The sequence below is a fragment of the Neofelis nebulosa genome, chromosome 9 (assembly GCF_028018385.1).
Source record: "Neofelis nebulosa isolate mNeoNeb1 chromosome 9, mNeoNeb1.pri, whole genome shotgun sequence".
In the NCBI taxonomy this organism is placed as follows: domain Eukaryota; kingdom Metazoa; phylum Chordata; class Mammalia; order Carnivora; family Felidae; genus Neofelis; species Neofelis nebulosa.
In genome coordinates this window covers 1996093-2022225 of record NC_080790.1, presented here as the reverse complement: position 1 = coordinate 2022225, position 26133 = coordinate 1996093, and the positions used below count along the sequence as shown (strand labels likewise).

General features: G+C 59.4%; 2 protein-coding genes across 4 annotated transcripts; one reads left to right on the top strand and one right to left on the bottom strand.

Annotated features, from left to right (window-relative positions):
* Nucleotides 1–14240: 14240 nt before the first annotated feature.
* LOC131484291 (uncharacterized) lies at nucleotides 14241–16696 on the top strand. 2 transcript variants are annotated; one of them, XM_058682409.1, is made up of 3 exons: nucleotides 14241–15654; nucleotides 15811–16115; nucleotides 16193–16696. In XM_058682409.1, the coding sequence occupies exon 1, from the start codon at nucleotides 14496–14498 to the stop codon at nucleotides 15426–15428; it is 933 nt and encodes a 310-aa protein (XP_058538392.1). In that variant the 5' UTR covers nucleotides 14241–14495; the 3' UTR covers nucleotides 15429–15654; nucleotides 15811–16115; nucleotides 16193–16696. The 2 variants fall into 2 exon arrangements, with proteins under 2 accessions (XP_058538392.1, XP_058538391.1); XM_058682408.1 differs by having other exon boundaries at nucleotides 14241–16115.
* A 1829-nt stretch (nucleotides 16697–18525) lies between these two features.
* LOC131484290 (uncharacterized) lies at nucleotides 18526–20823 on the bottom strand. Of its 2 annotated transcripts, none has more exons than XM_058682407.1 (2): nucleotides 20545–20823; nucleotides 18526–19366 (listed from the first exon to the last, which is right to left on the bottom strand). In XM_058682407.1, the coding sequence occupies exons 1-2, from the start codon at nucleotides 20614–20616 to the stop codon at nucleotides 18815–18817; spliced, it is 624 nt and encodes a 207-aa protein (XP_058538390.1). In that variant the 5' UTR covers nucleotides 20617–20823; the 3' UTR covers nucleotides 18526–18814. The 2 variants fall into 2 exon arrangements, 1 of the variants encoding a protein (XP_058538390.1); XR_009248144.1 differs by lacking the exon at nucleotides 18526–19366 and adding an exon at nucleotides 20268–20423.
* Nucleotides 20824–26133: the final 5310 nt, after the last annotated feature.

Genomic DNA, 26133 nt, shown 5'->3' with positions numbered 1-26133 from the left:
TCCAGTGCTCTCTGCATCACAGGGGCCCTTCCCCAGCCTTGACGGCCCTGGCTTCTCCGAGTCTCAGATTTGTGCCCCCCGCCCACACAGTGTGCTGTGGTTTTCGGGGGCAACGTGGGAAGAGAAAACAAAGCAGGAGTCCCCCAAATTCTTTGGAACGCAGGGGCCCGCTTTCCGGGTTCCCCGCCAGAGAAGTGGCTTCTCCTGGGCGCCTCAGGAGCCTGTGGTACCGCCACGGCCGCAGCTTCGTGCCCGGCGGGGGCTTCGCGGCAAGGCAGGGGTGGGGAGGGGAGAGGAGAGGATCCCCCGGTGCCTCCCCGCACCCTCTGGCTCTCGGGGGCCCCTTTTCAAGAAAGAGGGGTTCTCCCGGAGTCATTTCTGTCCTGCTCACTGCGCGGCTCTGAGATGCGGCCTGGAAGCCAGGACGAAAGACGGAGGAGGAAAGCCATTCATCCCGGCAGCTGCCGCCATCCGTCAGGCTCTGTGCCCCTTCCCCGTCCTCCCGCTGTCGCGGGCTGTTCAGAGTCCTCAGGTGCGCTCTCTGCATTCCGCCCAGAGCTCTTCGCTGCCGTCCGCGGAGGGGCGACCTGCGGCGGGCCCTCCCCGTCTTGCTGGCGCCAGAGCCGATTTGTTTTCTCTTTTCAGAAGGAGAGAGGGAAGGGAAAAGGTGAGCCTGGGCGGTAAGTGGATTTTCTTTAGAAATCAGCGGACGGTGTAATTTCACATAATCCTTTGAAGTGCTGTCTTGGTTGGCATGAGGCATTTTTATGTGGTTCTCTTCAGACGTTTTTTGGAAGAGGGCGGGTAGAGCGGAAGCGCAGGCACGGGCAGAGGACGGCGAGCGCCCTCCCGGGGTCGCGGGCAGAGGACGGCGAGCGCCCTCACAGGTTCAGAGACTCCGTGCGCCCGCACGTCCTCCGCATCAGCTGTGGCCCTCCGCATCAGCTGTGGCCACGCGTCAGCCCCGGCCCAAGGCGCGTGCGGCTGTGCGTTGCGTAACGTCCAGACCTTGCCTCAGACCCTCCTGGGGTGTCCCCAGCTCTGCATCTGTGTTCACTGCGGCTGGATGCGGAGCGTCAGCAAGGCCTCCAAGGCTGCTCTGGACGAGGCACGGGCTCGAGAACCCTGGGCCCCACCGTTGCCGTGTGGAGGGGACGCGCCCGTGGTGGCTGCCTGGCCCACATCAGACTGTAGGATTTCACTGGCTGAAGACACCACACGTCTCTTACGGCAGAGAGAGTCCATTACCCCAGCAGATACAGTCTTGAGTGGACGACTGCAGTCTCTCCCTGGCTCGACCTCTGAGCAAAATGGTGGGCTTCTTTTAATTTTTTTTTTTTTTTTTTTTTTTTTTTTTTTATTTTTGGGACAGAGAGAGACAGAGCATGAACGGGGGAGGGGCAGAGAGAGAGGGAGACACAGAATCGGAAACAGGCTCCAGGCTCCGAGCCATCAGCCCAGAGCCTGACGCGGGGCTCAAACTCACGGACCGCGAGATCGTGACCTGGCTGAAGTCGGACGCTCAACCGACTGCGCCACCCAGGCGCCCCTTAATTTTTATTTTCAATGTCTTTAATTTATTTTGAGAGAGACAGAGCACGAGAGGGGGAGGGGCAGAGAGAGAGGGAACCTGCATCCGAAGCAGGCTCCAGGCTATGAGCTGTCAGCACAGAGCCCAGTGTGAGGCTCGAACTCCTGGACCGCGAGATCCTGACCTGAGCTGAAGTCGGATGCTCAACCAACTGAGCCGCCGGGGCACCCCTAAATGTTGGGCTTTTGATGAATTTCTTTCCATCTCTGATCCTGGCTTTGCCCCTGCCCGATGGTCTGTGTTAATTTGACCCACGGGTGTTACTTTATTCTTCTCCCAGCAATGCTGAAACGTACATGGGAGCAGTCTTTGGAAGACTGAACTCTCCGGAGGAGAGAGGCTGCATAGAGACAGGGCATCGCATCGTCATAGTCTGGAGCACCACTCTGCCAAGTACACGGAGAAATTATTAATCATCCCTTAACTTTGACATAACATAAGTATCATCTTCGCGATTGAGATCTGCAGATAATTAAAAAGCACGCTGTGTCAGCCTACCGACGGCCGCCTTCCCGCCTGATTATCACGGTGCCCTTGAACGCGTCGTTCTCGGGCATTGTGCCTGCGACAGCCGCCAGGACCCAGCCGAGGAGCCTGAGAGGCGAATCTGCTCGGGGAGGGCCTGCGCCACCGGCAGGACTTGCTGGCACGGTGTCCCAGGAAGCAGCACACGGCCTGTCTCTGTCACTTGTTAGATGCGGTTTAATTAAGCAAGGAGGGTCACCGTGGGGAAGACCGGTCTGCCCGGGATTTGATTTGCGAGCTGCTTAAAATGTTTGGAAGCTCCTTCAAGAGACCAGGTGGTAAACATGAGGGGGGTCGTTCACCTGAGCGGGTACGTTAGAACCAGCCGAGATACACCGTGCCTCGTGGAGGGCGTTCCCGGGACCCGGGTACTCGTGACCTTCCGTGCTGGGTGTGGAGGGCCGCCGGCGGCTGTGCCCGAGCGCTGGCTCCCAGTCCAGCCGGCCCCTTGGTCCCCCGGGGGGTTCCCACGCGCCCGCCTCCAGGCTCCAAGGCCCACGGGCGGAATCTTGGGGAAGGCAGAGAAGTCTGCGTTGCCCCCCTCATTGCTATTTTCAACTTTCTACGTCGATGTCATTGTAGATTCCCCTTGGCTCTGAGAAGTGGTGCGGGAGATGGTGCTTTCCTTCATCCGTCCCCCTCGTCAAGGGCATCCTGCACAACAGTGGCCGGTCTGGAGACCGGGGTGTGGGCGGCGGCACAGACACCGGGCTGGTTTGGGCTCACCTGGTCCTCTTTGTGCGTGATTCTGTGTGTGTGTCTGTCTGTGTTCTGTGCGTGATTCTGTGTGTGTGTCGCTCTCTGTGCCTCCGCCTCGCAGTCCTGATCCCGAGCGGTGGCCTCACTGTGTCCCCGTACTCGCAGCGAGGCAGGGGTGTGGCAGGGACTCCATAAATCTTTGCTGAAGAACCGAAGAACCGTCCAGCCCCCCCCCCCCCCCCCCCCCCCCCGCCCCGGAAGAGACCGTAGAACTTCCGTGCCGAGTTGGAGAAGCGATGAGCATTTGTCAGAGTAGATGAGGCACCGGAGAGATCCAGGCAGGCGAGGGCTTGGAACAGAGCATGGGTGATAGTGTGGTGGCGGTGACTCTCGGCCAGAGCCAGTCTGTCTGGGTGACACGGACTCGCGCGGGTCTGCCGTGGAATCGTCACTGCCCGAGCGTGCAGGGTGTCTTCAGGGGTCCACCCCCTGGGCCGTCACCGGCCTCCTTGCGTCGAGGGACGCTGGCGGGATGTTTGAGACCCTTGACTGCCACACCCTGGGACACGTACAGGAGGCAGTGTGGTCGCCCGGCTTCCTGCTGCTTTGGAAGACGGAGGTCCTGTGGAGCCGCATGTGGACACAGGCCCGTGGCCCTCCAAGCTTCCCCCGGGACTCCCAGCCTCAGCGGACCCCTCCGCTCTGCGGCCGAGCGGCACAGTGCTGGTGTGGTGGCGGTTACGTGGCAGCTTCCCGGTGGCGTGGCCGTTGCACGGCCGTCGTACGGTCGCAGCTCGGAGCTGCGTGGTGGTCCGTGGACGTCGCGTGGCGGGCGTGGGTGGCGGTGTGGGAGCTGCGAGGTCGTTGCGTTGTGCTCACACGGTGAGGGCATCACGGCTGCGCGCGGCCGCAGGGCGGCAACGTGGTATTTGGAGACAGCTGCCCTGTGCTTGAGAGAGCCGTGACCCGGGGCCAGACAGACGCGGGTTCGAACCCGGGTCACGCCGCTCATCCCGATGTGGACGACCCTCCCGTTTCGGCAGTGATGTGCCCTCCTCCCCCAGGGGCGCTAACCGCGGGTCTCCGAACGTGCCGGCACGTGCTTGCATTCCCGTGGGAAGCGTTCCAGTGTTTGACCGCGCACCAGCGGAAACCAACAGGCCTTGGTGCCTTGCGGTGAGGACTCAGGATCCTTGTGACGTAGGCCCGAGGGACAGCGCGGGGTCCCCACGGGTGGTAGGCGTCTCGGGTCCACACGCTGTGGGGTGCGGGCTGCTGCGGGCACGCCCGCCCGCCCGTAAGCGCCTCATGTCCCCGCTGCAGACACAACGCTCGGGTCTCGCCGTGGAGGCGCCGGCTGAGGGGCTGAGACGTTTCCGCAGATGGGTTATTGCATAACGCGGTTTTTCGGTTTTCTCCATCAGAAGACTGGACAGGCCCTAGGACCGGAGTAGCTGCCCAGAGGGTCAGCGTTCATGGTGCAGAACACCACCCCCCCCCCACCCCCACCCCTTTCCTGGGAACAGTTACCACCGCAGTCTCTGTGCAGCCTCTGACATGAGCCTCCCCACCTGCCTGTACCTGGACGGCCCTCGGACCCTGCTGGTGTGGCCCGTCTCCAGTCTAACCCGTTTAAACAGCGGCTGGACTTCTGTTTCCAGGACGGAACGGCTCAGACCTCTGTCCTCCCCCGGCGGGGTTTCCTTAAACAACGCAGCGGAGCCAGGAAGCAGCAGAAGTCAGAAGAGGAGTTTCAACAGCCCAGGGAGGGTCCGTGGGTGCAGGGAGGAGCTGTATCCGGGGTGCCTGGGCACGTGTACTGGGAGGGGCCGGGCGTCGCTCCAGCTCTCAGGGCACAGCCCCCACAGACTGGGTTGAAGACGGTTCAGTTGTGTGTATTTGAGGCCATTGGGCCTGGTCGGTCCCGCCCGTGAGGGTAGCCTGTGCCCGACTGCCAGGCCAGCCTTCGCCGGGAGGGCCCCAGGCAGGTGTGCGATTTGGGCACCCTGGGCTTTCGGCCCCTCTCTGCTCATCGCCCTAAAGCAACATTTGCCCGTTGTCAACCCACAGAACTCTGAGCCGTTAAGCCTTGTTCTTAAATGGAAGCGTCTAAGAAAATCCAGAGTACACAAGATAAAAATAACATAAGAGGAAAGAGTTTAGGAAAAAAACTGAAAAACCCCAGTAAGTATCTTCGAGAGATTTAAGAGGAGAACACAGTCATAAAACATGAACAGTTTGCTGTAAGAAAGGAACCGTTATACCTCCAGCCGGCTCCTGGAAACCTGAAATGCACTTGCCAAAAAAAAAAAAAAAAATCAATAAAAAAGGATATAGTTGGGGAAAATTTCTAGAAAGTAGAACAAAAGGGAGGAACTATAAAAGAAAAGGGAAAGGAACTTAAAGGATCAACACAGGAGATCGACATCCAGTGAACAAAGTCTCAGAAAGAGGGAACGGGGAAAACAGAGTAGGTTTCTGCAGAAACAGAAGGAGCAAAGGCCCCGAGTGGGAAGGGGGACTCGGGGCAGAGACGCTGCCTCCTGCCGAATGCAGGACCCGAGGCGCTAGTGTAAAAACGCGAAACGCCAGGTTTAAAGACACTAAAGAATTACCTCAAGAAAAACCGCGATTCAGCTGCGAGGATGTTAAAATCAGACTGCACTGGGTCTTGAAAAGCAGCGCGATCGCGTTCCGGAGGGCAGCGGAGGTGTGGTTTCAGACCCGCGGGGATCGTCAGCGCCCCGGGAGGGGCCCCCTCTGTAGTGAACTTCCCCATCGCGGTGCACGTACACGCGGGAAAGTGCAGGAAGGGAGCAGACCACGGAAGCGTGTGTGTGGAGAGACGCGCCCATCACCTGCCTCCCAGGCTCTGCTGGCACCAGTTACCGAAATGTATCCACAAAGCACCGTTCCTTCAGGCGTCACTGGGGGTGTGAAATAGGGGAGCAAACAAAGAGCGAGGGAGCGACAGGGCCCTGGGGACCCTGGGCTGAGGCCGCGGAGTGGGGGCGCGGCTGCATCTGCCCACACGGGGGCAGGCCCGTCGAGTGTCCGGGAGAGGCGCTCCTGGGGAGGGAAGGTACCCGGAGATTGGGCAGTGAGCTTCCGGGGGGGGGGGGGGGGTAGAATGTGAGGCCACGAAGGGCAGAGAAGGAAGGAAAGACCCAGCGGACCCCGCCCAGCAGGACTCAGGTGATGGCCCAAGGCTTGAGCAGCTGGGCCCCCGCGGCACCTGAGCGCCCCGAGCGCCGTCTGAACCGCCTGGCCCGCAGACCGGTCAGCAGAAACAGGGCCGCCTGGGAACGTTTGGTGAGGAGTAAGAGAGAAAGTTCACGTGAGTGTGGCCCTAGGGACCTCAGCCCATGAGGACGGAGTCTGACCCCACGTCCCTGTGAGCCGGTGACGGGCCCCTCTGGGCTCTATCCCTCGCGCTGGCCGCCCCGGGACGGCCCACGGTCAGGATGGCACCGGGGGGTCCCGAGCTGCCGCTCACGCATCTGTTCACCTTCCCCTGCAGGCGCACAGGAAACAAAAGATTGTGATTGCGCCATTTTACACGGGGCTCGCGTGTTACACTGATTAGCGATGCTAACTAATTCAGGTTAATTGGTTTTCAACTTCGTAGACTGGAGACAAAGCACAGGAGACTCAATTATATTGAGTAAAAATAGAATGGAATGTTATCAACCTTAACAAGGTGAAGTGTCACGTCAGCGCCAGAGGACGCCAGAGGTGAGGGAGCGGCCGGGGGCGCGCAAGTGCCACGCCGACGCCTCCGCGAGTGCGGGGGTGGGGGGTGGGGGAGGGGCGCTGCAGTGGGGTCAGATGCCCGGGAGAACGGAGCCAGAGCGGCGCCACACCCGCCCTGGGAGGGGCCCTGGCACAGGGCTGGTGCCGCCCGCCACAGTAGGGGGGACCCCCCCAAGTCCACCAAGATGTAGTGGCTTTCCCTTACGAAAGCGTGGAGGTGGCCACGGAGGAGCCGGAGTCACAGCCAGGTGGCTACCGCCAAGGAGCACGTCTAGGGGCGGGGAGGGGGGGGGCAGGGGTCTCTCTGCCCCCTCTCTTGTCCCCCTTCCCCTCTCCCTCCTCCCCCTCCCTCCTCTCTTTCCTCCCCCTCCTCACTTTTCTCCCTCCTCCCCTCCCCTCCCTCTTCCTGCTCATCTTCCTCCTCCCTCCTCTCCTCCCCCTCCTTCTCTCCTCTCTCCCTCCTCCTCCCCTCCCTCCTTCTCTCCTCTCTTCCTCCCCCTCCCCTCCCTCCTCCTCTCCTCTCTCCCTCCTCCTCCCTTCCTTCCTCCCCCTCCCCTCCCCTCCCTCTTCCACCTCATCTCCCTCCTCTCCTCCCTCCTCCCCCTCCCCTCCCTCTTCCCCCTCCCCTCCCTCTTCCACCTCCTCCCCCTCCTCTCCTCCCTCCTCCCCCTCCTCTCCTCCCTCCTCCCCCTCCTCTCCTCCCTCCTCCCCCTCCCCTCCCCACCCTTCCTCCGTTTCTCTCTCATCAGCCTTCCTGTACTATTTTATATTAAACACGTACACTTGTCACTTACATTGGAATTTAAAACATTTAAAGGTTTGCTAAGTAAGTAAACATTAGCAACTGGGTTACTTGAGAGAACAAGAGTTTTATTTTGAGTACTTGAGGGGCACTCAGTCATTAACGATTGGTACCGCCTCCCACCCAGTTCTTGCGGACTTGTTAAAGCGGCCGCCGTGTGTGCGGGGCCGCAGACGCTCTGACTTGAGTCAGGCAGTGACGGCCACTGGCCACCCGTGGAGGCGCTAACAGGTGTGGTCCCTGAGACGAGCCCCCAGTTCAGGCTTTTCATCTTCACGCTGGTGGCTGCTGTTCCCCTCCGGGCCCCAGCAACGAGTCTGATTTTGTAGAGTTTAAGTGGAGCTGTTTTTGCTGCATTAGCAGCATAAACGAAGCGATGAGGTGCATCGTGTGGAGTGCTGTGAGGGGTGAGCACGTTTCTGGCAGGAGGGCCGAGTCGGGCACAGGGTTTGAACAGCTTAACATGAAACCCCGCCCTGGGCCCCTCGGAAGGAGGGAAGAAAGGCACGTTCCCGTAATCGCTAGGTGGCAGCAGGCCGTGGGGGGTGGGGCTCCGGGGCCGGAGCCAGGAAGTCTTCAAGAAGAGGGGACATCTGAGACTGTCACCGAAGGACAGGCTGGCCTCACCGGGGCCAGCGGGGACAAGTGGGGGCAGGGGGAGCACAGAGACCCGCACCCGCAGGTTTGTCTGCAAAGGGGGTGGCTGGGAGGGCGGGTCCCACAGTCGGACGCCACCTGCAGGCTCGGTGCGGAGTCAAACCAGGCGTGAGAGGGAGGAGGACGCGTTTCCAGGAAAGCCCGTTCCTATTGGGCTGAGCTGCGACCGTGCACGTGTGACCGTGGGTAAGAAAGTCCAGGCTAGGAACGTGCGCGGGGAACCTGCCGAGCCTCGTGCGGTGTGGCGGCGTGGACGCGGTAAAGCCCTGTCCTCCCTGCTCACCGTTCCCGGAGCGAGAGTGCTGCTCGGGGGCAGGTGGAGTCGCATGGTCGTTGCTTTAATTGCAGAGATGTCTTTAGTCTTAAAAAAATTTTTTTAACGTTTCTTCGTTTTTGAGAGACTGAAAGTGCACCAGTGGGGGAGGGGCAGAGAGAGAGACACACACACAGAATCGGAAGGAGGCTCCAGGCTCCGAGCCATCAGCACAGAGCCGGACGCGGGGCTCCAACTCACCATCTGTGACATCATGACCCGAGCTGAAGTCGGACGCTCAACCGACTGGGCCCCCCAGTGCCCTAAGTTTATTTATTTATTTTGAGAGAGAGAGAAAGAGAAAGAGAGAGAGCATGAGCAGGGGAGGGGTAGAGAGAGAAGGAGAGAGAATCCCAAGCAGGTTCCACACTGTCAGTGCAGAGCCTGATGCGGGGCTGGATCTCACAAGCCCCGAGATCATGACCTGAGCCGAAGTCGGATGCTCAACCGACTGAGCCCCCCAGGTGCCCCTGATGTATTTAGTCTTTGAAAATTGAAGAGGTAGAAACTAACTCTGGAAAAGCCCTGTTCTGGTCGAGGAATCAGGACCCTGGAGCCAACCTGGGGCCGCAGCGCTGGGGCTGGTCTCAAAGGTGCCGCATTGACTCTGGGGTGCCTGGGACTTCGCCCGCCCCTAGAGTGGGATTCAGGAGGGACCCTGACGCGTCTGGGCCACCGGCCTCCTCTGGGGCCTCCCTCGGAACATCCGTGCGGTGTATCTCTCTAGCGTCTCGTGGGCCGGACTCTGCTGTGTGGCCCGCAAAGCTTGTACCACAAAACCAAGCCCGGTTTCACTGGCTGGCCGTCTTCCGTACTCCTCAGAGGAGGGGCTGCTGGGCTGGGACCCCAGGGCTGAGGGTGGGGCACACGGGGCCACACTGGTGTGCTGGACTCCTCTGCATCACCTTGCGTGCTTTTCCTGGATGCTCTTGTTTATTTCTCACGGAAACCGCAGGACATGGGAGCTGCTGCCGCTGACCGCGGACGGCTCTGGGGCTGCCTGGGGCCCTGGCCGGGGGCTGGGCAGGATCGGGGACCCTGGGGGGTGCCCTCCGGCGCTGGAGTCGCTGCGGTCCTGCTCAGCGGTCAGTCCACGGGCCCTCGGCTCTGCCAGTGAGAACAGCACCAACATTAAGCACAGGGAGGAAGGAGGCACCGTGCCAGGTAACACATCATCTGGGATTATTGCTTATTGCCTTCTTCATCCAGCTTGAAATGCCCACCAGCTGTGTGTCCTAACGTCTGGCTGGGTTACGGGTGCCAGGGACACAAGGCTGTCTGTCGGGTGCAGGAAGGCGTGTGTCCTGGGGAGGCAGGAGGGGCCCTACGGCACACACCGCTGTGTGGACGGGGCCAGGATTCATCCCGGTGGCCGGGGGTCCCGTGGGCCCGGCCGGTGGGCGGTGGGCCTTTGCTCGAGCACAGCGCTGTGGCCGGGGGTGAGACAGCCACTCCTCCTCCTCCACGACACCGGCAGGAGACGATGCCCCCGGAGAAAGCTGGGGTTTGTCAGCTGCAGAGGGAACAGGGTGAACTTGTCTCACTCCAGCTCTGCAGTCCTGTCGTCCTGAGGTTCAGGGTACCCCACGGGCTCAGGAGGGGCGACCCCTGCGGCTCAGAGATGCTGGCGCCCCCCCTCCCCCCACCAAGGCGGGCTGAGGGCTCTGGGGCTCTGACCTTCCCTCCGCAGGGCGACGCAATTCCTATTCCGGGGACATTTTTCACAATAAATCCAAGTCAGGCTCTGAGAGAATGGAAGTCCCCGGGGCACAAGGTTATGGGCACCTTGACAGCCTGGGGCGAAGTAAATCAGCAGAACGGATGACATTTTTCCAGATGGAAACCGAGTGCGGGTCTGTCTCCTCAGGAAGAGGAAGCCAGCGTCTAGCACAGCAGGTTGCTCGCGGAGGGAAGCTGCTGACGGGTCTGCCCTCAGAGGGGGCAGAGGTCGAGGCCGATGGCCGAGGGTCCTCGCGGGACGGGAGCCGGGGAGGGTCCGTGCGCCCCGAGCTCCTCGTGTGTGTTCACTTCATGCCACGTGTTGTCTCGTGGAGGCCGGGCCGGGTGGCGTGAACAGGTGATGGGGCGCTGGGCCGGGCGGGGGAGGGAGGGAGACCCGGGGGCAGAGGTCAGGGGAGAGAGGCTGAGACACCTCCCCGGGTTCCTTGTTTGACGGGGAAGCGCTGATCAGGCGCCTGTGTCCGCAGGGAGCAGCACTTCCGTTGCCTGGTGCTGCTGGCCCCTCGTGAAACCGAGGGGGTTACCGTCGTCCCCACCTTGGCTGGGGGCTCAGAGAGGCTTGCGCAGGTGCCCACGGCCACGCACAAGAACGGTGTTGTCCGGCCTCCACGCGGCAGCGGACCCCAGAGTCTCTACCGCCTCCCCTCTAAGCTCCCCGGGGGCAGGTCACGCGTCTTGGTCACCGTGTCCTCCCCTGTCCAGCTGAGTGGCCACAGGGAAGCGTCCAGAAACGTCTGGATGAATGAGTGAGCCCACGTCATCCCGAGGATACCTTTACCGACAACAGCCTCCGTTCATCGATGGCCGCTGGCCCGTTGGCGCCCCAGCGGCCCTGTGAGGTGTGGGGACACCCGGGCTCGCGGGGGATTGTCAGCGCGTTCCAGGTCGCGCCGCTGGTGGAGCTGGGAATGGAGCCCACGGGGCTCTGACCTCTGTCCTCGCGGGAGCCGTCCCAGGGCTGAGTCCGCGTGAAGGAGCCTGTCCTCAGCTGTCTTCAGGTGCACGTCAGTGGGAGACGAGGACCCTGTGGGAAGGTGGAGGCGTGGAGGCTGGTCTGCTGGGGGGGGTGTCTGTCCTGTTCCCGGTGCCCAGGCCCCCCTCCCTTCTCCACGTGGAGAACCTGGCCCAGGCCTTGGGGCTCCCAGACCAGCAGAAAGCGTGGCCGTGGCGCTGTGCCGGTTCGGGTCTCCGTCCTGAGGGGCCTGGCTGCCGTGTCACAGGCCCAGCACGTCCGTCTGGAGGAGGACCCAGGGAACGGCCCCACACGGGCAGGGGAAGCGCTGGCGTCCGGAGCGGAACGGCCGCCGTCAGCACCGCACACATGGGGGGAGCCGTCCCTGACCTGCTGCCTGGACCCCGCGTGCTGGAGGGCTGTCCTGTGAGCCCTGCCCAGAGTCCCCACCCCCAGGGTCTCGGGGCAGCCTGGGCTCCCGTGTCCGGCCGCTGTGTGTTGCCGTGGTGTGTGACGGACGGCTCGGCCCACCCGCCTGGGGCCGAAAGCGCAGATGGCGGGCGGCCATCGGGGCAGAATCTCGAGGGCCGCAGGCACAGCGTCCGGGGCCGTGGCCGAGGCGAGCGGTGCACAGCCGTGTCTGAGTCTGGGTGCGGCCTGTTGTGGTTTCAGAGGTGCGGGCAGGTTAGCAGGCATCTGGGATCCTGGGAGGAGAACGGGACGCATCCGTCCTGCTGACACCAAAGAGTCACCACGGGGCAAGAGGAGAGGCAGGGGGCGCCTGGGTGGCTCAGTCAGTTGAGCGTTTGACTTCTGCTCAGGTCCTGATCTCACACTCCGTGAGTTCGAGCCCCGCGTCGGGCTCTGTGCCGACGGCTCGGAGCCTGGCGCCTGCTTCCGATTCTGTGTCTCCCTCTCCCTTGCCCCTCCCCTGCTCATGCTCTGTCTCTCTCTGTCTCAAAAATAAACAAACATTGAAAACATTTAAAAAGAAAGAAAAGAGGCTTCCAGGTGCTGTTCAGCGTGGGGCGGGTGGCTCCAGGCGGTGGCGGGAGAGTACCCGTGAGCGAATGAACACTGGCGAACACCCAGAGACCGACACGGCCCGGGAGCCGTGGGCCAGCGTGTGCACTCGCATCCGGGCAGCGGCCGGGGGAGCAAGGTGGAGAGGACTCGGTTCCCTCTCCAGTGCTTCGTGTTGCTGGAAGGACATGTGGTTGGGCCCGGCCCTGGCTCCACCGGGTTAGAGGCTGTGTGACGTGCCATTCGTGGTCCCAGGCTCCCGGGAGCACCGTGAGCTCCCAGATCGGGCCGTCCTCCTCTGTTCGGCGCCCCTGTGAGTCCCACACCCGGGCTCTTCCAGCCTACACACAACCTCCATGTGGACAGAGCTCCTCCCTCTGTAACTTATGGGACTGCGTCCGCCCGTCCCAGGCACGCTTCCCGCGGCACAAAGCCACCTCCTCCTCGCGGCTGGGCGCACAGCTGGACACAGAGCTGGAAGGAGCTCGCGCTCAGGTCGTCCGGAGCATATGATCCAAGGAGATGACACAGGTGACAGGGAAGCGGGCCACTCTCTCTTCGTGCCTCGCCTCTAACACCTGTCAACGACCACCCGTCATCCCTCCAGACCCCCAGATGTCGCTGCTACCTCTTGGAGATGTGCTGCCCCGGCCCCTGGGCTCAGCATTGCCCCCACCACTCCTCCCGTGCACGGAGTGCGAGCAGGGGAGGGGCAGAGAGAGAGGGAGACACAGAATCCAAAGCGGGCTCTGGGCTCCCAGCTGTCAGCACAGAGCCCGACGCGGGGCTCGAACTCACAGACTTCGGGATCATGAAAGAAGCCAAAGTCGGACGCTTAACTGACTGAGCCCCCCAGATGCCCCAGGGTAAAGACTTAGGTGTGCAATTGCTGGCCATACAGTCACTATATGCATAATAGTTTCAGAAGCTGCCGGAATGTGTCTGAAGCGGCTGCACCATCCGTGTTCCCGCCAGCCCTATGTGACTGTCCAATTGTCCCGTGCCCTCGACAACTTGTTATTTTCCCTGTTTTGAGTAACAGCTATCCCGGGGGGTGAGCCGTGGTTTCTCACCGTGGGTTGGTTCACATTTCTCTGCTGGCTGGTGACGGTGACGATCCCTTCGGGTGCTCATCGGCCATTTGCCAGGCTTCCTTGGTCAGATTTCTTTTTTTAAAGTCCTGGGAACTTGCACGAAAAGGCCCTTCACAGACGCGCCATGGTGAGGTTTCCCGATGGAGAGCCGATGAAGAGCTGGCTCCTTCTTTGCGCGTGGCTCCGCGGCGGCCGCTGGCAGGCTGCCGTCCCCACGTGGGGCTCCATCTGGCAGCTGGAGCGGGTGGTGCGACAGCCGGGACGCTTCACCGTCCTTTAACGTGAGAGAAGGCAGCGGTGGGCTTGGCCGTGCGTGTCCCTCCAGCCTGGGCGCATAGCGGTCGTTCTCACACGCCGCGGCCCTCGCTCGTAGGCCGGCACGGTAGCTGGGGTTCTCACCGGTTTTGCGCAGGAGGAAACCGAAGCCGGTCCGAGATTGCCCCGAACCGGTGGCGGGCCCGGGGCCTGACCTCGGGCCTCCGCTCTGTCACGGCGTGTGTCCGGAGGCCCCGTAAGAGCAGGATTCAGAGAGCACGAGGTTCTGCCGTGAGACCCGGCCTTCTTGTCCTTTTCCTTTCTGCGAGTCTGTTCGTCACAGTAGAGTGCACACAACAGAACTCCCCCCTCTACCCATTTTTGGACGCACGGTTTGGCGGAGCGAGCACGTTCACACTGCTGTGCAGCCGACATCACCAGCTTCCGCCTGACCCTTCGTGCTGCAGAACTGAAGCTTGGTCCCCACCAAACGTGGCCTCCCCGAAGCCCCTCCCCCAGCCCCAGCCACCACCATCTACTTTGTGCCTCGATGAATCTGACCGCTCTGGGTACCTCCTGTGAGGAGAATTATACCGCATTTGTCTTCTTGCGGAAGGTTTGTCTCCCTTACTGTGCTGTCTGGAAGGTTCATCCATATTGGAGCAGGTGTCAGAATTTCCTTCCTTTTTAAGGCTGAGTAATACTCCATCGTACGGACGGGCCACATTTCCTTTATTCCTTTACTTCCACAACGGGCACTGGGGTTGCCTCCAGTTTCGCCATTAAAAAATTTTTTTTTTTAATGCTTATTTATTTTTGAGAGAGACAGAGCGTGAGTGGGGGAGGGGCAGAGAGAGAGGGAGACACAGAATCCGAAGCCGGCTCCAGGCTCCGAGCCATCAGCCCAGAGCCCGACGTGGGGCTCGAACCCACGGACCGCGAGATCGTGACCTGAGCCGAAGTCGGAAGCTCAACCGACTGAGCCACCCAGGCGCCCCTCGCTATTGTTAATAACGCCGGCGTGAACGCTGCTGTGCCAGTGTCTCTTCAAGACCCCACCTTCCGTTCTTTGAAGTACACTTGCTGCGTGGATGGTGGCGTCTCTGTGTTTATTTTCTCCGGGAACTTCCATACTTTTCCACAGAGGCTGCACCACCTTATGTGCCCACCTGCAGTGCACAGGGGAAACAGACCTGGCGTCCTTTTTAAGGGTGGAATTAAGGAGGTCCACATTTCCAGTTAGAAAATCAAGAAGCCATGGGGATAAAAAATACAGCATAGGAAACACAGGCAGTAATATTGTGATAACGTCGTGTAATGACGGATGGCAGCTAGGCTCACCGTGCGGGATGCTGGGGATTGTGTGCAGTTGTGCGATCCCCGTACGTCCGCCTGAAACTAACATGACCCTGTGCATCCACTCTGTGAAAGCCACCGCACCAGAGTGGAGACAGGCCACATCCCGGGAGTTCAGGTGGCAGGATCCCGAGCCTGACATCAGCCAGGAGCACGGGGGCTCCCTGCCGTCGGTCGATCCCTGTGTTCCTGGCGTGGCCTGGCAGGGTCATGCAGACTTCTATGCCCAGCCACCTCTGATCTGGTCACCGTGTAGAGCACAGTTTAGTCCGCACGTGGCCGATCCTGTAGACGCCTGCCCCGTGTCTGCCTCCCCCTTTTTGCATCCTAACACCGCTGCGCTTTTGTTCACACTTACGGCCAGAGATGTGTTTACTGGCCCCGGGTGCTGGGGGAGGCGCTGGGGGAGGCGCTGGGGGGGGGGGCAGGGAGGACAAAGGGCCCCCAGGTGCGGAGGGTGGATTAGTGTGGCTGAAATTAGAATCTCAGAGTCTGGTCTGGACACTCGTTCACCGCCCAGGACGGGGAGCCGGCAGCCCAGGGCAGAGCGAGTGAGTCCCCCCTTCCTGGGAAGGAGGCCAGTTAGAGCCGCCCCGCGGGGCCGGGGCCTGACGCCCCTCGCCAAGGACGCCGTGTTATCTGTGTATTTGGAAGGAAAGGAGGGTTAAAATACCTCTTTGTCTACTGAGGACCAGGTCCGTCGTGAATCATTTCTCCTTCCTTCCGTTTAGGAAGAGAGACGGGCCCTGTGCCAGCCAGTACGTTCCCAGGCCAGGCAGGTGCAGAACTCCCTGAGACGCTGTGACACGCTGCATTGCTCGTTTAATTTAAGGCTTAAACAGCTCCAAGAAATGCGTAGAAGCCTATGCATCACCGCGGAGGACTTCATCGGAGGTGGGTGTCACTGGGCCTGCTGGCTGACACCCGCAGCAAGCTGGAGTCATTCTGGGGGACCACACGAGGCTGTGCGTGCCCTTGACACCGGGTGCAGAGAGGGCGTGGCTTAAAGAGGCGGTTGTCCGATTGTCATTTGACTGTTTTTCTCTCTAGTTTCCACTTTACTGGTTTAACGAGTCCCCACGATACTCGGCTCCAACCCGGGCGCACATTTTGGATTGCTGACGAGGCTCAGAACACGCGCGTGCCCCAGTGTTTCACACCGACAGGCAGAGACACACGGGGTGGTCCTTCTCACGGGCCCTCCTCCTCCTGCACCCGCCTGGGGCCTGCGGGCCCGGCAGCCCCGGGTGCCCTGCACGCGCCCTGCTGCCTCCCTGGGACCCCTGCGGCCACCTGCCAGCAGCCGACTTGCTGAGCTAGGATTTCCTGTGTTGGAAACAGGAAAAATAAAAAATGTAAGCAGTAGGGGGGCGGGGGGAAGAAGGGGGTTGCATTTATCGTCAAGATTTCTGGGTGAGGGTGTTTCCCCCAGACTCCTCTGGTTACGCAGAGACCTGGTGAGCAGATCAGTGTGCCCTGAGCAGGCCCCTCAAGTGCAACCCAGCTCTGACCTTCCGCAGAGACCCCCTTCTTCCCATTATTGATTCTTTAATGGCATCTAATGATGATGTAAGGAGGCTGCCGGCCGGGCCCTTCAGTGCCATCGATCACTTGTTAAGGATCGGAGAGGCACGCCCATCTGCGTACCACCAACCCGACATCCCTGGAGGATCCTGCGCTGCCCCAGGACCCCTCCACCGCGTCCGCCCTGCCCCCTCCGCCTGCCCCCCCCCCCCAGTCTTCCTGGCCCTGCCCCCTCTGCCTGGGATCCCTCGTCCCTCTGGCCCTGCCCCCTCTGCCCGGGCCCCCCTAGTCCTTCTGTCCCTGCTCCCTCTGTCCGGGGGGGTCCCCCGGGACTGCTCCCTCCTCCCCCCGCCCCAGTCTTCCCAGCCCTGTCCCCTCTGCCCGGGGTCCCCCCAGTCCCTCTGGCCCTGCCCCCTCCACCCGGGTCCCCCTAGTCCTTCCGGCCCTGCTCCCTCGGCCCGGTCCCCCCTCCCAGTCCCTCCGGCCCTGCCCCCTCCCTCCCTCACATGCTGTGTCTCTCTTGTGTCCCGCTGGCAGGCCTGCGTGCCAGCTCTCCGTACCTGAAGCACACATCTCACCCCCCCCCATCTGTCTAAATCCTACCTGTACTCTCAAGACACATCTCAAATATCATTTCAAATGTCAAATAACAGAGTGATCTTTAAAAAATATAAATCAGATCATGTCATTCTCGTGTTTAAAATCTTTAATGGTTCCGACTGCCCTTTCCACACAGCCGGAGGGCACCCTGCACCAGGCCCACAGCCCCCGCTTGGGTGCCCGGTGTGCTGGCTGCCTTCAGCCCCCAGGCCAGGCCTGGCTCATACAGACCGGGGGGCTGGACCCTTGGTGCCCTTCGCCAGGAACGTCTTCCCGGCTTCCGCCTGGCCTGTGTCGCAGCCGGATCCTTGTCCAAGTGCACGGAACCTGGGGGACCCCGGCCCTGAGTGCCCACGCAGGGTAGCTGCTGCGGCGTGCACACAGCGGCCCCAGTCCCCACCTGTGGAGGTGACGTGTGGCCCAAGGGGCCTCGCAGAGGCAATGGACGGTGCAGGCGGCGAGAGCAGAGGTGAGGCGGCTGCCCCCAAGGGAGTTGTGTGTTCTGGAAAGTGGGAAGGGGCAGGTGGGTCAGAGAGGCCGTGGGAAGGGCTCACCCTGCCTTGCTGCCTTGCAGGATGTGGCAGGGGAGGGGCCACCTGCCAGGGATGCAGGTGGCTCCAGGAGCCGGGAGCGGCCCTCAGCCCCGCAACCCTCTGGCAGGGGACGGTGGTCCCAGGGCAGCAGCTGGCCCACAGTGGGGCTTAGCCTGGGGCCTGCCTCACATTTCTGACCCCTTCACCCCAAGGTGACACATTCTGTGGTTCAGCTGCTCCATTTGTGGTAATTGATTAGGGCAGCAACAGAAAACCAGGAGGGACCTGTTCGTCCCTGACCACACCACGCAATTCTGTTTTCTCTGAGGCTCTTGCCCTCTGAAGTGCACTCATTTTGTCTTGTCCCTTGTCTGTCTCCAGAGCCTACACCCCCAGCTGACCTGTGAACTTGGCAGGCATGCCCCCCCACTCACCCTGTGGGCACAGGTGGGCGGGGGGGTGAGTAGCAGGGGTGGGAGGGCAGCAGGGGTGGAGGGGGAGGAGGGCTGGGGGGGGAGCAGGTGCAGGGGGAGGGGAGGCATGGGGAAGGAGCAGCAGGTGCAGGGGAGAGGGGAGGCCTGGGGGGGGAGGCAGCAGGTGCACCGGGATGGGGGGGGAAGCATCAGGTGTGGGGGTGCTGGGGGACAGCAGGTGCGGGGGCCAGGGGTGGAAGCAGCAGGTGTGGGGGGAGCAGAGGTGTGGTGGGGAGCAGCAGGTGCAGGGGGAGGGGGGCTGGGGGGAGCAGCAGGTGTGGGGGGGAGGGGGGCTGGGGGGGAGCAACAGGTGTGGGGGGGGATGGGGGCTGGGGGTGAGCAACAGGTGTGGGGGGGAGGGGGGCTGGGGGGGAGCCGAAGGTGCAGGGGACGGGGGGGGGGGCGGGGGGGAGCAGAAGGTACAGGGGGAGGGGGCTGGGGGAGCAGCAGGTGTGGGGGGCAAGGGGGAGCAGCAGGTGCAGGGGGGAGGGGGCTGCGGGGAGCAGCAGGTGCGGGGGGGCTGGAGGGGAAGCAGGTGGGGGGGCTGGGGGGGAAGCAGAAGGTGCAGGGGACAAGGGGGCAGGGGGAGCAGCAGGTGTGGGGGGAGGGGGGCAGGGGGGAGCAGAAGGTGCAGGGGGGAGGGGTCCGGGGGGATCTGCAGGTGCTGCGGAGGAGCACACACTGATTTCACAGTATTTTTGTAATAAAAGTGATTTGCTCATGAATAAATGTGTATGATTTGTTGAACCTCTTTAGGCCATCCCGACTAAATGAAATCACAAAAAGCATCTGTGGTTTTGTCGTTGATCCTTTCAGAGATGCCACCCCTCGTCCAGGGGCCACTCTGTGAGCTGCCCCGTGGACAGGGAGGGGGACTGGACTCTGCAGCCCGGCCCACCCCTGCGTGCCCATGGGCCAGCCCTTTCACCCCTGGTGGGCAGGTGCCCCGCTGACCGCTGTGCCCAGGACACCTCGTCCCGTGCTCATCTCGTGCAGGCGCCGGTCCCGGGGCCCCGGCTGGGTCTTGGTCGTCTGAGCTCTTTCCTTCCTCCCTGGGGACCAGTACCTGCCGGCCGGGCAGGCTGCGGGCAGCCGGATGCGGCTCCGGCAGGGGGACGTGGCCTCCCCGGACCGGCGGCTGCGGGCCTGCTGGGGCGGCGGCATGGCCGGGCATGTGGCCGCCTCCTGGGAGCCCTCCCCGGCCTCCCAGGCCCGCGGGCCTCGCCCACGTTTCTCCGCAGCCCCCTGGGTTCTCTCTTCCTGCCGTCTCAGCCGCCGCGGGATCATCTCAGGGACGGAGTGATGTCTGCTCTCTGGATGGTCTCCACGGGACTGGAGCAAGCAGATGGGTTGGGATTTAGGAGAGACAGTTCGATGCCGTGTGCCGAACAGAGCGCTATTTCTTCCTGGGAAATGCTTGCTGTCACGTAAACACCAGCAAATCAAAAACCGATTCTGCAGGGGGATGATTTTTGCCTTCCAAAAGATGAAATTACAAAAGCTAAGAAACAATGTGCACTCTGAGGAAAAACCCAAATAAAATGACTCTGCACGCTGTGTATATTTTATGTGTGTTCTGCATCGCGTGAGCGTATATGCGAAGGTAATTACGGGCACGGTGGCAGGTGGCAGGCCCAAAAGCGCCCATTTTGCTTGCTGACGTCTCAGCGTCTGCCACGAAGCTCCACGGAGAACAGCAGCTGCCCGCGAGCCTCTGTCTGGGGCTGGCGTCTCCTCGAGTCCGCGCGCGGGTGGCAGGGCGTTTGAACCCGTGTCTATGACCTTACGGCCCGAAGGCTTTCCACCCGGTGAGGACGGGTTAAGGATGCCGGCTTTCTTTTGAGCGGAGCCCTGGCGCTGGCCTGACCGCTGCGCGGAGCTCCGGCCCTCACTTATCTTCATCACTGGGGACTCAGCCTGCTTTCCAATAAATCACACCCCGGACAGCAGCCCACGGATGTGGGCCCTTATTTCTTCTCCACCGCTGATAACAACAGACAATTGATTTCCTGTCCAAAGCTGGGTTCTCCGGCGAAATTAAAAGAGTCATGTCTCGAGGCAAATAATATTGTAATCTCGCTCAACCCGCGTCTCCAGCGCGACCGAGCGTTTTATGCTTCTGGTCGTCCCGAAACCCGGGAGAGCCCTTCAGCTCCCCTCTGCCTGTTTGTACGCCCCTGCTCCTGTAATTCAGGGGTGAGCCTCTCGAGCCCTGTGCACAACCCGCACACCCTCCCTCGCCCACCCGCACAACCTTTCTCGGACCGCACGCCCTCCCTCTCTCCCTGCACAGCCTGCCCTCTGATCCGCATGCCCTCCCTCGCTCACCTGTACACTCTCTCCCCGACCTCACGCCCTCCCTGTCTGACCTGCAAACCCCGCTCACCTGTGCAGCCCCCCTCCCACGTACGGCCTCTCCGACCCGCACGCCCTCCTCACTCAGGAGAGTCGGCAGGAGCACTGCGTGGGGGCACTGGTGGATTTTACAGGTGAAGAGGTTCAATAAATACACGGAATTCGGCCAAGCCCGGACCTTCGGATGCCGGTGGAAGAGGAAGAAAGGAAGCTTGGCCTTCTTGTCCCAGCGCTTTGACCCCAGGACGCACGCCCGTCCCCCCTCTGTCCCACCGCCCCCTGGGGTGCACCCTGCACACCTCTGTTTGGCCTCGGGACAGCGCCCGGCCCGCCTGGTCCCAGCCGGTGGCGGGAGTGAAGGCGTCCGTCATCCACGAGGGCTGCCTCCGCTCCCACGGTCCCGGGACCTCCCACGGACACAGGCCCCGATGGAGACGGAGAGGCCCCTGATGGATCCGGCAGGGGTGCGGGAGGGCGGTGTGTCTGGGCGGGGCTGGGGGCGCCGGGGCTCGGGAGCGTGGGCTTCCTCCCGCCACCCCCCCGGACCGCGTGCTCGGCCCGCCTTTCCAGCACGTGTGTCTTCGGGACCGTTGTGATGAGATAGCGCCCGGGAGCCTGTGTCGCGCGCTCAGCTGGTTGTACGCTCACGTCTCCAGGCGCCCTGGCAGGGGGGAAACGCAGGGGGGAGGCGCGCGAGGGAGGAGGCACCGGAAGCACAGCGTTCCCACTCGCGTGTTTTGCGAGGGACGGACCGTTGACGGTCGCTACTGTCTGGTGATTTTTAAAAACTCCCGCGAGTCCTGCCCGAGGGCAAGGCCCGCTGCGCCGTCCCGGGCCCGACGGCGTCCGCACGGCGCGCTCTCGGTCGCTCGCGCGTCTGCGTGACTCGGGGGTCAGCCTCTCGCGAGAGAAACCACAGAGGCGCTGGATGGGGTGGCGGCGGCGGGCCGACTCCTCGGAGGGACCGCGCTCGGGTGGAGCCGGCCGCCTTCTGTGGCGGTTCTTCCCGAGCCACGCGGTGTCCTCCGCGTGGACGGAGGCGTGGGCCTCGCCGTCGGTGCCGATTTTGTAGCCGTGATGAGGACACGCTGTTCCTTCGAAAATGTTGCTTAATGTGAAAAAAAAAAAAATGACGTTTATTGGAGACCTTCTGTTTTCTGAAGGTGCCTGTAAAGACCGAGAGTGTCGGAATTCCTGATCTGCTGCCGGCCGCGACGGTCGCCTCGACCTGCTTGTGTTCCCGGCGGCTGAGCTCCGCGGCCGGGTCCGGGGCTTGAAAATTGCTGCCTCTCCTGGTTCCCAGAGCTTTGAATGTCTCATCCTACAGCTTCTGTCCCACTCTTCCTCCCTCCCCCCCCCGCCCCCCACCCCGTCTCTCTCTCACCCCATCTCCCTCCCCCCTCTGTCCCCCCTCCCCCCTCTCTCACCCCATCTCCCTCCCCCCTCTCTGTCTCCCTCCCCTCTCTCTCCCCTCCTTCTGTCTCTCCCCACCCTCGTCTGTCTCTCCCCCCTTTCTCTCCCTCCCCTCTCTCTGTCTCTTTCAACACCCCCCCCCGCCGTCTCCCTCCCCTCCCTCCGTCTCTCTCCCCCCTTCTGTCTCCCTCCCCTCTCTCCCCTCCGTCTGTCCCCCCTCCCCCCTTTCTCCCTCCCCCCTCTCTGTCTCCCTCCCCTCTCTCTCCCCCTCCCCCCCTCTGTCTCTCTTCCCCCTTCTGTCTCCCTCCCCCCTCTCTGTCTCCCCCTCCCCCCCTCTCCCCTCCGTCTCTCTCCCCCCTTTCTCCCTCCCCTCTCTCTGTCTCTTTCAACCCCCCCATCTCCCTCCCCTCCCTCCGTCTCTCTCCCCCCTTCTGTCTCCCTCCCCTCTCTCTGTCTCCCTCCCCTCTCTCTGTCTCCCTGTCCCCTCCCTCCATCTCCCTCCCTGCCCTCTGTCTCTCTTTCCACCCCCACCCCCCATCTCTGCCAGGTTAGAAACACTTTACTGCCCCGTGACCACAGATCAGTCTACACTTTGCACCAGTCACTTGGTGACTGTATTTTGCAGCTTAACTTTGTGTCGCCTCCACCCCTTAAATGGGCGTGTGGCGTGAACCTGTGTCTCATTCACAGTCCCCCCCAGTTACCTGACTTCCCTCACCTTTTCTTTCTTTTACCTGATAAATTCTCACGTGGAGCGTACGTCCTCCGGGAGGGGCTCTGAATACATTACCTTACTTAACCCTCACAAAACACCTGTTAGGTAGGTACTATATCCTCATTTTACTGATGAAATTAAAGCCAAGACGAGTTAAGTGACTTGTGCCACATCCCACGGCTGCCTTTTCTTGCTTTTCATTTTGGTATGTAAATAATTCTACTGCAGTTTTGCATGATTTGCACTAACTTTACACGTCGGTTTGGTGAGACGTGCACCTCTTCTAGTGTTGATCTTCCGATATGGAACATGCTGCCTTCATTCATGGGTTCAGATCTGTTCTTCCAGCACCCCCTTGGCCTGTGGCTTTAATCGCTGGAGGCTGGCATAGGTTTTGTAAGGTAAACTTCTACATATTCAATTTTGCTGTTCGGAATAGGATTCCTTTTTCACGGGGGCTCTGTTAACACTGGCATGTAGGAAAAGTATTGCGTTTTAGGTTTGTGTTAATGGAATTTTATAAATTCTTGTATTCTCAGATTCTTTTTTCTTTTGGGTAGGCATGTTTGAATTGTGTCAGCTTTGCCCCTCCCTTCCTGCTAGATAGATCCCTAGCCCTTTTTCTTATTTTGCTGTGGGGGTCGGGGAGTGCCACCCCTGACGTACTGCTGGGTATTTATTCCCTATCAGCTTGTGGTTTGAGTGGATATTTTTCTGAAGTTTATTTATTTATGTTGAGACAGAGAGAGAGAGAGAGAGAGAGAGAGAGAGGGAGAGAAACCCAACAAGGCTCCATGCTGTCAGCACTCAGCCCGACTTGGGCTCAAACTCACACACCGTGAGATCAAGACCTGAGCTGAAACAGAGAGTCGGACGCGTAACCAACTGAGCTGCCCGGGTGCCCCTTGAGTAGATTTTTTTAATCATGTTTAATCAGTCTTGTTTATTAAGAAGGTTTTGCGAATGTCTTTCCAGCATTTATCCACGTGCATGTAGGGCTTTCCTCTGTTGGTTTCTGCTGGCGGTGAGTAGACGCGACGTTTGCCGTGTTGCAGACTCCTGCCTGGGTTTTGGCGTGCGTGCACGTGCCCGGTCTCTAATGCGCCGCCATGGCACTCATGGGTCATTTCTACATCTGTATTCATAAAGGACACCTGCCCGGAGCTTCCTTTCCAACCTGTCCTTGCTCGGGTCTCCAGGATATGCGTGTTCTGTGAAATGAATTCCTGGGATGCGGCTTTGTGTGCTCTCTGGGAACGTTTATCTGGCATGGAAGTGATCTGCTCCATGACCATCTGGAAGCCTGGCCTGTGAACTCTCTGGGCCTGGGACCCTGTGGAAGACAATTCTTGAATAACATTTTCAATGTCATACACAGCTTTTTCTCTATCGCTTATTGATTTAATTATGGGACCCGTTTTCCTAGCGAAGAGAAAAACATATATTGCCTAAATATCAGCATCAAGAATGAAATGTATTTATTGATCTTCCCTAGATAAATCGAGGAAACTGGCACATTTATATTCTTTTACCTCTCCGTCCGTCTTCTGCGTGTTTTCTCCTTACGTGGTCGCTAGGCCGATATTTGTGTATATTCAGTGCTCTCTCGGTCAAGAATTACACATGACGGGTGCATCTAATTTGAACAGTTATTCAAATTTGTGTGATGATGTGGTTTTAATACTGCTTGCCAGTCTTTTATGCCATGACTTCCGATTTTTGAGGGACTTTTCCTCTCTTTGCTGATGACCTAGACTTCATTCCTGGGTAAATGCGAGTGGCTGTGGCTTCTGAAGCCTTAGCTAGGGATCAAATTGGGGTCACAAGTGTCCTTTTAAGCTGATGCCTCTGCCTCATTGTTCTCTAGCATTTGTGGTTGCGAAAGGAAAGGTGAGGCCTGATAAGACCTGACCGATACTTATTTGTAAAAGAAACGTGTTTTTCCTGCTGGCTCTTTAAAGGGGCTTCATCCAAAAAATTAAAAACAGTTGCCCGGTTTGACTCAGGTGTTGGAATCTTACCGTCAATTTTAACTGGTACACGCGGTGTCTACTGAGTGGCCTGATTGTCTGCTCAAGGACACTTTCTTCCTGTGTGGCTTCCCCGTGGCGCTTCTGTGTTGTGATCTCTACCGCGTGGGTCCTGTGTGTGTGTCCGCCCTCACTGCCCTTGCTGCTTTGCCCTGCACCCCTGCATCATGGGCTGGCCTCCCAAGCCTTTGTCCCATGGCATCTCTTTGGTTTTTCTGCAGAGTAATTTGTGTCTGGTCCTACTTCTGGACTCATTTTTAAAGTATTTTTGATGCATTAGTCACTGCTGTAAATGATTGCCTTAACTAAGCCTGCTCCTGTCCTCTATCAGTTTGGTATCTTATTAGCTCATATTTCAGTCCCTATTTTCTAGAGCCCGTGCCTTCTTTTTTTTTTTAATTTAATTTTTTATTTTTTAAAATTTACATCCAAATTAGTTAGCATATAGTGCAGCAGTGATTTCAGGAGTAGATTCCTTAGTGCCCCTGACCCATTTAGCCTATCCCCCTTCCCACAACCCCTCCCGTAACAGTGTCTTCTGTTTTGTCCCCCTCCCTGTTTTTATATTATTGTTTCCCTTCCCTTATGTTCATCTGTTCTGTGTCTTAAAGTTCTCATATGAGTGAAGTCAGATGATATTTGTCTTTCTCTAACTGATTAATTTCACTTAGCATAATACCCTCCAGTTCCATCCACGTAGTTGCAAATGGCAAGAATTTCGTTCTTTTTGATTGCCGAGTAATACTCCATTGTATATATAGACCACATCTTCCTTATCCATGCATCCATCGAGGGACACTTGGGCTCTTTCCATACTTTGGCTACTGTTGATACGGCTGCTATAATCATGGGTGTGCGTGTGTCCCTTTGAAACAGCACACCTGTATCCCTTGGGTAAATGCCTAGTAGTGCAATTGCTGGGTCACAGGGTGGTTCTATTTTTAGTTTTTTGAGGAACCTCCATACCGTTTTCCCGAGTGGCTGCACCAGCTTGCATTCCCACCAACAATGCAAAAGAGATCCTCTTTCTCCGCATCCTCACCAACATCTGTTGTTGCCTGAGTTGTTAATGTTAGCCATTCTGACAGGTGTGAGGTAAGGTGTGGTTTTGATTTGTGTTTCCCTGATGATGAGTGATGTGGAGCATTTTTTCATGTGTCAGTTGGCCATCTGGATGTCTTCCTTGGAGAAGTGTCTATTCATGTCTTTTGCCCATTTCTTCACTGGATTATTTGTTTTTTGGGTGTTGAGTTTGAGAAGTTCTTCATAGATTTTGATACTAACCCTTTATCTGATATGTCGTTTGCAAATATCTTCTCCCATTCTGTCGGTTGCCTTTTAGTTTTGCTGATTGTTTCCTTCACTGTACGGAAGCTTTTTATTTTGATGAGGTCCCAGTAATCCATTTTTGCTTTTGTTTCCCTTGCCTCCAGAGACGTGTTGAGTAAGAAGTTCCTGTGGCCAAGGTCAAAGAGGTTTTTACCTGCTTTCTCCTCAAGGATTTTGATGGCTTCCTGTCTTACATGGAGGTCTTTCATCCATTTTGAGTTTATTTTTGTGTCTGGTGTAAGAAAGCCGTCCAGGTTCATTTGTCTGCATGTCGCTGTCCAGTTTTCCCAGCACCACTTGCTGAAGAGACTGTCTTTATTCCATGGGATATTCTTTCCTGCTTTGTCAAAGATTAGTTGGCCATACGTTTGTGGGTCCATTTCTGGGTTCTCTATTCTGTT

Bases quoted from the DNA above. Each gene is read 5' to 3' on its own strand.
- LOC131484291 (XM_058682409.1), top strand. From the start codon at position 14,496: ATGGTGGCGTCTCTGTGTTTATTTTCTCCGGGAACTTCCATACTTTTC.
- LOC131484290 (XM_058682407.1), bottom strand. From the start codon at position 20,616: ATGACGGACGCCTTCACTCCCGCCACCGGCTGGGACCAGGCGGGCCGG. The intron at 19,367-20,544 runs GTGTGCAGGGTG...ATCTTTTGGAAG, and splicing joins TGTCCCGAGGCCAAACAGAG to GCAAAAATCATCCCCCTGCA.